Source organism: Falco biarmicus, chromosome 5 (genome assembly GCF_023638135.1).
Source record: "Falco biarmicus isolate bFalBia1 chromosome 5, bFalBia1.pri, whole genome shotgun sequence".
Classification (NCBI taxonomy): Eukaryota; Metazoa; Chordata; class Aves; order Falconiformes; family Falconidae; genus Falco; species Falco biarmicus.
In genome coordinates, this window is record NC_079292.1 from 67,413,046 (window position 1) to 67,425,167 (window position 12,122).

The 12,122-nt window shown below is 43.2% G+C and overlaps 1 protein-coding gene across 2 annotated transcripts in view; it reads left to right on the forward strand.

Annotated features, from left to right (window-relative positions):
• Positions 1 to 12,122, forward strand: part of TMTC1 (transmembrane O-mannosyltransferase targeting cadherins 1) — a 147,157-nt gene that overhangs the window by 73,774 nt on the left and 61,261 nt on the right. For both annotated transcript variants that reach the window (XM_056341142.1, XM_056341141.1), the window contains exon 9: positions 10,160 to 10,281. In XM_056341142.1, the coding sequence (XP_056197117.1) occupies positions 10,160 to 10,281 (122 nt within the window). The remainder of the gene's footprint in view (positions 1 to 10,159; positions 10,282 to 12,122) is intronic.

Here is a 12,122-nt window from a genome sequence, read left to right on the forward strand (position 1 = left end):
TAAAAAAAATAGTCTCTAGTGTCCTCTAGGATAAACCTCTTTAAAGAACATGCTTTGCTGTTCTGTGTGATGTGGCTACATATGGTACAGGAAGGTGTGATGGTTTTCTGGTTATATTCATTACATGCAACTGAGATATGTGTTACTATCTTTTCATATGCTACAGTTGGTTGTTTTTTCCTCCAGGTCTAATTTTCAGGTAATGCTACCTCTTTATATTTCTCTGCATAGTGCTTCTTAGCCAAGACAAGGCATTTTATACTTACGACTTTAATTCGTGCTTTAATTGGCATCATATTGCCATTTATCTGGATGTCTGAATATCATCTAAGCATATTCCTCAGTCACTCACAGACTATTTCTTGGCTGAAAATGTTTAATACCATGAAGGAGAGGAATGCATTTGCATCTCCCTTTGTGAGCATGTTTCTGTTGTTTTTGCTAGCACTCATTATGTGTGTTCTATCATGCTATTTACTTTACCGTGCACTCCTGAGACCTTTGCCTCGTTTCCCAGGTTTGGCATTTCATTAATAAATCACAGCTTATGGACCTTTCTGGGGAACAATTGCCTTTTATAATATTCTACAGTAGTACCAGCATAGTTAGAAAGTATGCCTAGCAAAATTCATATGCCACAACACTTCCAGAACAATACCTGCTTCAAAGGCATGGCAAGGGTGAATAAAGCTATTTATCGACAGGGTTTATCTGATGAGCTGGAAACCACAGTCATTTTCATAAAAGGTCCATTTAAAATAAATCCTGCTTTCATTTTCCTGAGGGCCCACTTGAATTCCTTCCACACAGAGAGAAGGTCAGGACTGATGTTCGTAATCCTTAGCAGCAAGGTTTTTCTGTGCGGCTTCTGTTGTTAATGTTTTCTGCAGGGAGAGAGTAATAAGCCAGAAAGGCTCTGTTTAGTGGAAGCTGGAGGAAGGTGGGGAGTCCCTTGCAGGTGCCCTGTGTGCCTTGGCAGCTGTATTTCTGCTCTGATGAGTGCTGCGAGTGGATCAGCTCCTGGTCCCTGGTGGGGCTGGAAGAAACACGAAAGCCTTCCCAGGGTGCTTGCTGTGCCAGCTGACAGACTTGAGCAAAAGAAGAAACCTTCCTCAGTCTGTATGCAGTTGCTATTCTAAATTAAAAAGCAAGCACAAGAACTGTCAAAATACCTTTTGCATCATTTTTTTTCTTTCTTGGTAGATGTTTGAAATAACAGGTTTGGAGTGTGGTACTCTGAGTAAATACAGCCATCACTGAAGTAGTTCTGATTTGGCTCACCATGAAGATATTCAGCATCTCACGAAATGGGCTCTTAACTCCTGCAGGAGTTTGTCACACTAGGTAGCTCATTTTCATAGGGCCAGGTAGTTCTGCCATTTTCAGCGTGTTAACACTGAATTACTATATTTTTAAAGATGCTCTTTTTATTTCTACCATTTTCTTCTTCTGATTTAATATTTCAAGGCCACTCAGAGCTGAAAGGTTTTGGAATGGCATAATAGTGTGGGTGAGTAGGAGAGGGGGGCTAGAATGAGGATCAAGAAATTTACAGCTGCAGGAGATAATGATGCTCATTGTGGTCTTAGTTAAATGTTAAGGCATGAAACTATTGTGTGATTTTTTTTTGTTGGTTTTTTTTGTTAGGATCCTCTTGTTCTGTGTTACCTCTTGAGAGCAAATTTGCCATGAACAGAGTTGCTTTTCCAAAGATCATGCTGTCACGTACTGCAAGCAGTGTGCATGTGTTTAAATTTTATTCTTTTGGTTCCTGCTCTCCAGCCACTCCACATGGTGAAGCAGACTGCAGTCACAGAATGAAAGGGAAGGGGGAAAAACAACCACAAGGTCAAAAACATTATTCTAATTCCTGGAGCAATTTGTTGACTTTCCTATTTCCTTTTGGAATATTCCACTTCTTTCAAAGACGTATGTGCTCCTGCATCCTGCTCAAATTGGCTTGTCAAGTGGAATTAAAGGTTGCAGAGATTAAGGATTGGGAAAATGAGCTTATATCTTCAGGGAATTTTAGAAACCTGGGGAGAGAGCCTGTAAACACAGATCTGAATGGATGGGTAGCTGAGGTTTACAGAGAAAAAGGAAGTAGTAGATACCAAAATTTTACTTTAAGATACTAATACAAAAAGTTAAATATTGGTAGAATATACTTCTGTGCCCCACTGTGGGTTATGGGATCGGGAAAGGACTACCGTCTGCTTTTATTCCATAATTGAAAACCTGATTTCCAGAGCTGCTGAGCATCCACAGTTCCCACTGATGTAAATAAAGTTTTTAGGCACTTTTAGTATTTCTGAAAAATAAGCTGTTTTACAGACCAGGGCTTGCTTCCTTCTGGAAATGGAAAGCGCATGATCTTGTTAGAATGCTCTGAGACATGTGCCAAGGATTTCTCTTCAGATAATCCTGGGTTAGGAATCCAGTGATACTTTCAAGGATTTTGATTCAGTTTCTGACTGGTGTATGTTTGCCTGTACATCCGTTCCTGAACAGGTACTGCTACTGGTGAACTGGAAAGTAGTTCTTGTTGTTGCTGAATGCTCAAAATAGGATCAATGTGTCAAGTAGTTAATAAGCAGTCAGCAGTGATGGTCAAAATAGCATTGGAAATCTCCATGGCTCTGGACTATCTGTGAAGTATAAAATTTGCTTAATTCTAATCAGTAGTAACTGTCGGTGATTTTTTAGAACTAGATGCTCACCGAAGAAAACAGAGTTATTTTAGGAAGACAGTGAGTTGTTAAGCCTGGCATTCAAGCAGCTGGTGCTACTGAAGATCCTGATTTTTTTTTAAAAAAAGAATTTATTATGAGATAAAAGAATAAAACTCCTCATAAATTATAGTGATTACAGAGTTTGTGGCTCTTTTTGTAGGAACAATCTGATTAAGCCAGGTGTCTGAGCCAGATTTGAAGCTGGGCAATTTTCTTTTCCTTACCAAATGTTTGAGTTTTTCAGACCATCTGTTGACACCTGACTTACGGCGCCATTCACTTGGAAGTGGTGGCGAAAACAGGCACAGATCCACAGTGCCCTCCTGTTTGGCCACAGAAGATGCAGATGTACGTGTCCCATCCTGATTTCTGCTGGTGACCTAGAGGAGACTATGTTGATGGTACATGGAATGTGGTACAGCTCTGCCATGACCTCTGTGCCTGCACCAGTGAGGTGGGACTTGGGAGCACCCAGTGCTTTCTTCTGTGAACTTTACATCAACAGGATTTTTTTCTTGTGAAGGGATGAATCCCTAGGGTTGATTCCTGATTAGCTTAAGTTTGCTTTTTATCACCATATGCATGAATGCAGAGTGAATTTGACCTGCTTCTACAACATCCCTTTTATCTTTAATACTGTATATGTGGAAAGTGCAAGAGTAGATGTTTGCAGATCTCGACTTCTTGCCAGGTGAGATGCTGCCAGTGGTTTGGTGCAGGCCAGTGAGGAGTCCTGTTGCTGAGCTGCTTGTGGCTTCATGAGTGACTGGTACAACAGGAATACATGAATTAAGTTTGTGTGCAGTCTGCGCTAAGGGTTTGCACGAATGGATGTTAGGAGTAAACTGAAGAAGTTCAATCCTGTCTGTGGTCTACAGACAGTCATGTAGCTTCCTGAGCTGTAAGACAGGGATGAGGAGCAGAATGAAGTTTCCATAGTCCAGGAGAAAACATTTAGTGACCTGCTGCTCCACTTAGACACACACAAGTCTATGGGGCCAGATGGAATCCACCCAAGGGTACTGAGGGAGTTGGCAGAAAAGCTTGCCAAGCCACACTCTCTCCATCATTTATCAATAGCCCTGGCTAACCAGGGAGGTCAAGCGTGATGCCCATCTATAAGAAGGGCAGGAAGGAGGATCTGGGAAACTACAGGCCTGTCAGCCAGACCTCCATGCCGGGGAAGGTTATGGAACAGATCATCCTGAGCACCATCACGTGGCACATGCAGGACAACTGGGGAATCAGGCCCAGCCAGCACTGAGTTAGGAAAGGCAGGTCCTGCTTGACAAACCTGATCTCCTATGACAAGATGACCTGCCTAGTGAATGAGGGAAGGGCTGTGGTTGACCTGCAGCTTAGTAAAGGCTTTGACACCGTGTTCCACAGCATTCTCCTGGAAAAACTGGCTACTCATGGTTTGGATAGGTGTGCTCTATGCTGGGTAAAAAGCTGGCTGGGTGGCTGGACCCCAAGAGCGGTGGTGGAGTTACATCCAGCTGGTGGCTGGTCACAAGTGGTGTTCCTCAGGGCTCAATACTGGGGCCAGTCCTCTTTAATATCTTTATCAGTGATCTGGATGAGGGGATCAAGTGCACCCTCAGTAAGTTTGCAGATGACACCAGGTTGTGGGGGGAGAGTTGATCTGCTGGAGGGCAGGATGGCTCTGCAGAGGGATCTGGACAGGCTGGACCGATGGGCCAAGGCCAATTGTATGAGGTTCAACAAGGCTCAGTGCTGGGCCCTGCACCTGGGTCACACCAGCCCCACACAGCGCTACAGGCTGGGGCAGAGAGGCTGGAAAGCTGCCTGGTGGGAAGAGACTTGGGGGTGCTGGTTGACAGCCAGCAGTGTGCCCAGGTGGCCAAGAAGGCCAACAGCATCCTGGCTTGTATCAGAAGTAGTGTGGCCAGCAGGACAAGGGCAGTGATTGTCCCCCTGTACTCTGTGGTGAGGTCAAACCTCAAATGCTGTGCTCAGTTTTGGGCCCCTCACTTCAAGAAAGACACTGAGGTGCTGGACCATGTCCAGAGAAGGGCAATGAAGTTGGTGAAGGATCTGGAACACAAGGCTTGTGAGGAGCGGCTGGGGGAACTGGGGCGGTTTAGCCTGGAGAGGAGTCTCAGGGAGGACCTTATTGCTCTCTACAACTACCTGAAAGGAGACTGTAGTGAGGTGGGTGTTGATCAGTTCTCCTAAATAATGAGTGATTGGACAAGAGGGAATGGTCTTGAATTGTGCCAAGGGAGGTTTGGATTTCATATCAGGAAAAATTTCTTCACTGAAAGGGTGGTTAAGCACTGGAACAGGCTGCTTAGAGAGGTGGTGGAACCACCATCCCTAGAAGTATTTAAAAAACACGTAAATGTGGTGCTTAGGGACATGGTTTAATGGTAGACTTGGCAGTTCTGGGTTAACAGTTGGACTTGATGATCTTAAAGTCTTTTCCAAACTAAGTGTTTCTGTGATTCTTTGAATCTCTGTGTCTTCTTTGATGGATAATGCATTTACCTCCTAGGCCTGCAAGTGTTTGAAAATGTGTAATAGCAATCATTGCTTTTATACAGCCATGCACTACCAACTTTCCTGGATACGAGCTTTTTTGCACTTGCAGTCAGATGTTCCAAGTATAATGTCTCACTGGCTGCAGTGGACCATCCAGAGCTTGCTGGCAGAGGGTGATTTATGCTTTTGGTAGGAAGGAAGTCTTTACTCCATGGAGGTGTTGGTTCTAAGTGGTGGAGAGGCAACGCTTGCCTCATTCTCAAAGTAAACTGTTAAAGGAAGACATTAAACCCATTTGATTGCCACCTTCCCATCAAACTGGCAAGCATGTATAAAGACCTTTGGAAACATTCCAGAGTAGAACAGTATGGAATTTGCTTGGACTTGTTCGCCCAGCTGCTGTCTTCCCCAAGGTGCAACTTTGTCCAGTCAGGAGGAAGGTTGTTCTCATGGCTCCTCTTTCCAACACCTCAACTGTTGGAGTCGCCAGGGGATATGAACATAAGCCCTGCCATCACAGTGTGAGCCTTAATGGATCTGGCACCTCAGGTGATGCTTTCTCAATGGGAAAAATAGGAAATTTACAGTGGACTTATGCAAGTCCATAGTTTATGACAGATATATTGAAGTAATCTGCGTAACCTCCTGTGTTCGTACTTTGTGGGCTCTGGCTTGTGGAAGACTTGTGATTTAACAGTCGGCTGCAAATATTTATTTGTGGCTCAGGAATATGTCTAGTATGTAACATGGGAAGATTTCGTCCAGTTGTAAACTCAAGACTTCCTTTTCCCCCAAAATGCCAAGGAAGCACTTTTTGAGATTTACTGCTGTATTGGTGGGTTTTGGCCTTGGAGTGATTCTTTGCCATTTTGTTTGGGATAGCGTGAGAATTGTTTGCTTTGCATTTGGGAGAAGTGGTGTTCTTTGATAAGTTTATGAAAAATAGCTGGTTAAAAAAAAATCTTCTTTATTGGTTTTTGATTTGGCTTGTCGGTGGAATTATTCTTTTGTGGGTTTTTTTGTGGTTTTTTTTTGTTTGTTGGTGGGGTTTTTTGTTGTTTGTTTAAGATATAATGAAGGCCAAATTCTAATTAGAGGTGGATGTGAATTTGAAAACCCCCCACCAGACTGTCCGCTATAAAGAATGTGGTTTTGATTTGAAGTTGGCTTGTCTTTAACAAAAGGAATCATTGTAAGGTTAATTCAAAGTTGTTTGTTTGGTTTTTTTTTTCCCCAGAGACCTCTGTGACTGATAGGAAGATAAGTTTTATACTTCCAAAAGAAAGGACTGACTTTAAGAGGAAAGGAGATGTCTCTCTGAAAAAGGAATTAAGTGATCTATAATTTCTAGTCATAGCTTTTTTATTTTAAGGAAAAAGGAAGATGAACAAAATTGCCAGCTACTCTTTAAAAGCTTTCACTCTGCTCCAGACACCTGGATGATGCTGGTTCTGCTGTCTTTAGCTCAGCTATCTCTTAGGTAGGCTCATATGACCAAAGTAGTTAAACCAAATAATGGTCCCAATACTTTTTTTTTTTCTTTTTCACTCCCTGAGAAATGTAACAAGCTACAGGTTGTTGTTGGTTTTTTTTATTTAAAGAACACATGGAGGGCATCCTCTGTGGCTTGTGTCGAGTGGAAGATCCTGCTGCACTCTGTTCCCGCAGCCCTACAGTACCAGTCCCTGATGTTCTTGAGCCGTTATGTTCCGCTTGTCTACTCATTTATAAACCCACCAGCCTCTCCAGGGGAAGGGGAAATAAAAGCTGAATCTGCTAAGTAAATTTTGATAGGGAAAAAGATAAAGGAGAATGTGGTGTCTTATGAGACTTGTGCAGTTAGGTTTTAGCTGTCTAGGGTTATCACCTGTGGTACACAGAATCCTTTCAAGACACATGGTTGCATTTCTGTCCCTTTTTCTGTTTTCTCTGAGCTGCCTTGGTGAGCAGGTGTTAGCCCTTGCTGGGAAGGCAGGGAGAGCTCTCGCAAGGCTGGGATAGAAGAATGTGCAGCTTTTTGGTCAGGGCAAAGGCTGGTTTTGCTCAGTATCTAATTGGCCAGTAGAAACTATTTAGGGAAGTGGGAAATAAGATCTGGCTGTGAATAGGGTAACTATTTCCTCCAGTATAAATTCTGAATCATGGGCAGCCAGTGGTTTAGGAATTACTTGTACCAGAGGCTGCATCCAGACTGTCTCATTAATGGGCACAGATGAGTTCCAGGTGACCAGCAACCCTAACCTGCTCTCCTGCCCAGGGGATCTCCCCAGCCTCTCCTCCCAGGCAGGACCCATCTGCAGGGTGCGCATGTCAAACACATGAAGTGCCCATACAACTTTTGGAGAAGTTAATGGCTGGGTAGAGTAGAGAAACCCCCACTGAGCTCTGGAGTGACTGCAGCACACACTTAGCAGTTTGACCTGCTGGCTGGCAGGCAGGACCATGTGTAGCACAAAATGACTGAAGCCTGGCCTTCAAGGACCAGCCCTTCACAAAAGCGTCTGTCTGAACCAAATGCTTTAAAAAGGGCACTGCCAGATGCTTCTTGTTTCAGAAATAAGAAGCACCACAGAGGGCTCTGCTGCTCTGTGAGGCTGTTTTGCGAGTGCTGGGCTCCTGTCTCTGAGCCCTGCCCAAGGGACTGAGCTGGCAGCCCTCAATGGCATTAGTCTAGAGCTGTGACTTGTTACGGAGAGAGAAAGGGCACACAATACTGCTTTCTCCTTCAGCTGAACCAATTCCCACATTTTCCTCTTTCCTATTTGTTGTACAGGTTTTGTCTTTCTCCAGCATTCAGTTTCCTTTGCTTATCTGCAATGCTGCAGCCTTGAATAACACAGTGTCCTTCCTAAGGATGTTAACTGGAGGTTGGTTTCCCAATTATTGATTTAACGAGCAACTGGAGCAATATTTGATAGCTGGTTCATTTGAAAGCAAGAGTGTATCCTGGGGACAGAGAACATTTTCTGCATTAGCAGTGCACTCCCTTTGGCCCAACAACCTTTTTGTGCCTTCGGGTCATTGTTAAACCTCTGGGATGTAGAGTGGTAGCAGCAAATAGGCACCATAATTAGGCCAGACAAGGTGGGAAGGAACTGTCAAATGGCAGGAGGCAAATGGAGTACATGTCCATAGCTGGGTGGGAGGGAAGCTGGACACGAGCTAGGACTGACAATTTGCATTCAGAGTTAAGAAATATTTTTTTCCCCCCTTATTCAGTTTTCCATTGTAATTACAAGCCAAAATGACCATTACCAGGCACCTCTGCTCATCAGCTTTATGGACTGGTGTCAGCTTCAGCTCTGGGAATAATGTATTTTAGGTGCTATTGTGACTGCAAGAAGGCACTAGTAACTGTGATTCCAAGATACTGAAAAAGCAGATAATAAAAGCAGGTAATTGTGGTGCTGTTTAAAGCAGATATTGGTAAAGAAGTCTGGAAACGTTAACTCTGCTTCCTTTTCTGTCTTGTGCTTCCTCTTTGAGCCAGGGGAAGCCAGTGCACTTTTTTGTGATCCTGTGGTTCAGCTCCTCTAAAGTGACACCAAAGGCTCCTGACATGCACCCTTGCATTTGGTACCCATAGAAAGTGTTCATTGTCTTTCCCACAGAATAAGATGAATATATTTTAATACTGGGACTTCCGAATTTCAGCCACTGACTAGGCCAGTGGTAACTGGTGTTGCAGTCTGTAACCACGCAAAAGCAAGACAGGTTGTGCTGCTTGGCCCTACCTCATTGATCAGACTCCATTCCTCTACTCAATCTTGTTTCTAAATTTAGATCCCTCCAGTAAAGAGAAGTCAATTTGCTCTCCAAAGTTGAGAAATTGCCCACAACAATTAGAAGGTGCTGCAACCATTACGTGATTCTGGTTGCATCTGTTTCTAAGTGTGACAAAGCTTCTCCCAATGGCTGCAGAAGGGTGCTGGTGAGGCAGCAGTAGTGCAGGGCAGGAAAGCCCAGATGGCTGCCTGGGTGGTTTAACAGACCTAATGCTACAGTTCTGTTAGCCTGATGTCGTTCTTTGAGATCATCAACAGAAAGCATGAGCTGATTCACGCTCTTGGGGTGGAGCTAAATCTGAAACTCAACTTGCCCAAAGAGGCTTGGGTCTCTCCACGGCAGGAATGGCGGCCGTTGTGGATCATGGCATCCTGAGATGCTTGTGTTGGCCGCGCAGATCACAGTTGTTTCAAATTGCATGTGGCAATTCGATTTCTCCTCAAAGAACAAGCCAACATTGAAGTAAGCTCAAGTGAAGAGCATTAACTCAGCTCAAATTAAAGACATTAATTTTAACATAATAGCATGTCTCAAATTTCCAACTCCATATGAGTTTGGAGATCTTGTGTGCAAATGTATCATTTCAGATTCAGATATTGTCTCAAAAGGGATAAAATGACTGCATTAATGTGCCAGTTGGGGCTAGTTTTCTTTAGACTAAATGTGACTGATCGAACAGATTTTTCTCAGTTATAAACATTTAGGACTGAACACAGCAATCTGTGTGTATGTGATATGCATTTGTGTATTTACATACAGCCACACTGTGGTAGACCTGCTAATGTATACATTCACACTATTTTATGCTTACATATTACCAATATGGGGTATATTTTAAGTACTACCTATGCCATCTCAAGAGAGCTGCATGCAATAGAGCTGACCTTGGGAAAGATACCAAGAGTAATAATACTGTGGTTAGTGTTTGTGCACTTTCTAGCCATATCAGAAGCACAAACTGCGTAAATGTGGAAGAACAGTGTCTTGGAACAATTTCTTTTTAATGCAAAACATATCAAATGTTAATCTAAGTAGCTTTTTTTATGAGTAAGTATCTCAAAAGGAAAAGGGGAAGTTAGTGGTAAATTAAGTTGGATTTTTTTAGTTGATATTTGTTTGATTTTGTGTTATTGCAGAAACTGGAACACAAAGAAGTTTTGGTTGGCTTGTTGTTCCTGGTTTTCCCATTCATCCCAGCCAGCAACCTCTTCTTCAGGGTGGGATTTGTGGTGGCAGAGCGAGTCCTTTACATGCCGAGGTAACTATTGCAATTGAATTCCTTTCTAATGAGACCACCATCCCATTTTCTAAAAGCAGGCATGATTGCTTCTTCCCTTTACAGTACTTCAAACATTGTATTTCTAGTCAGTGTGTTCTCTGCCTTTTGAGTTTTGGCGTGATAGCATGAGAGATTTTATAGTCAGTTGAGAGCAGATTGCTTGGCAGGAGCAAAGCTACCCAAAATCCTTTTTTTTTTTTTTCTTTTTTCCTTTTATACAGATTTTTGGTGTGCTTGAAACAGCTCAATACAGAGGTGAGGTGTTGTTTCTTAAGGATTGTCCTCCCAAGACTTTTTTCTTAGTAGCATTATCAACTTAAATTGTTCAATGTCTTCACCTTAAGGACAGCAGCTGAAAATTTAACCTGTCGTATTTTTTATTGTGGTATTGCTCAACTTTCCCACTACATTAGGTGGTCAGTAAAAACGAAGGCGACTATTGCTGTCTTTAAAGGGCTGCCAGCTTCAGTTACAGAATACGTGCATGGCCTCCTGCCTGTAAGCTATTGACTGCATACACATCTAAGAGTGGAGGATTTGCAGTTTTTGGAGAGGATGAGGAAAATCCAACCACTTCTCCATCCCTCAGCCTCTGCCCTGGGATTTCCCTCAGTTCCAGCCTCTAACAACTGTTGCGTGGGTGGCAGTCTGGGTGCTTCCGATTACATTTACTCAAGTGTTACTTGTGACATCTCCACAGTATCCAGACCAGTGGCTGCAGTGGCAGTCAGAAGACACTCATTTAAGATGCACCAGACCATTGCCTATTTCACAGAATCCTAGGATACCTGAGGTTGGAAAGAACCTCTGGAGGTCATCTGGTCCAAACTCCCTGCTCAAGCAGGGCCACCTCCAGCCAGTTGTCTGGGTGTGTGTACAGACAGCCTTTTACTGTATCCAAGGAGGAAAACTCCACAGCCTCTCTGGGCAACTTGTGCCGGTGCGGTTTGTTCCAGCCATGAGCACAAATGGTCAGTCCTGGGTGCTCTAAGTCAGAAAGCCCAATTCTACCCTCAGGTACAGAGAGTCAGGATCTGTTACGTCTAATGGGAACTACCATTGTTTTACTCCACAAAATATTTAAATTGTATTCCTCGGAAAATGTGGATCCAAAAATCCTTTGACAACCGGTTATGGGTGGTCTTTTGCAAACCTGTATGCATATTCTGATTGTCGTTTGTATAAGCACTATCACAAAAGGGCTGCTCACTGGTGTATCACAGAAGGGCTGCTCACTGGTGTAAAACTCAGGGTGTGTAGGAGCCGTTGCATTTACTATGCAGTTAGGCTGTGTCTCTGTGCTCTGCTATATACTGACATGCTTTTTGGGTCCAATCCTGATGATTTTATTCATATCACCAGCCCTGCTTTTGTTTGCTGAGAGTATACCTGAAAGCATAGTGACTGAAAGTTGTCCCTCGGAGTTATTTTGCAAACGATACCCTCAACTAATGGAACTTGCATCATTTCAAATTAACTTGGAAATCCGATTGCTTTAAATTCATGTAACAGAAAATGAGGAAACACATGAAAGCGCAAAGCTATTAAGGAAACAGTCAGCTGAACACAGGGCTGTGTCGAGTGGTTGCATTTCTGAATCTCAAAAGAACAACTGCGGAAAATACTTCAGCTGTCAGCAGTTCCTCATCGTCCTCCAGATGAGACTGCTGATATAATGAGAGGAGGGGCAATGAAGAAGAAAAAGTGATGTTTGCGCAGAGAAAATTAATCAGCGTTAACATGTGAGCATATAGTTTGTATAATGCTTTTTATTTCCCTGAGGGCTTTGCAAATATATGACCTACAAAGTAGGTAATTGA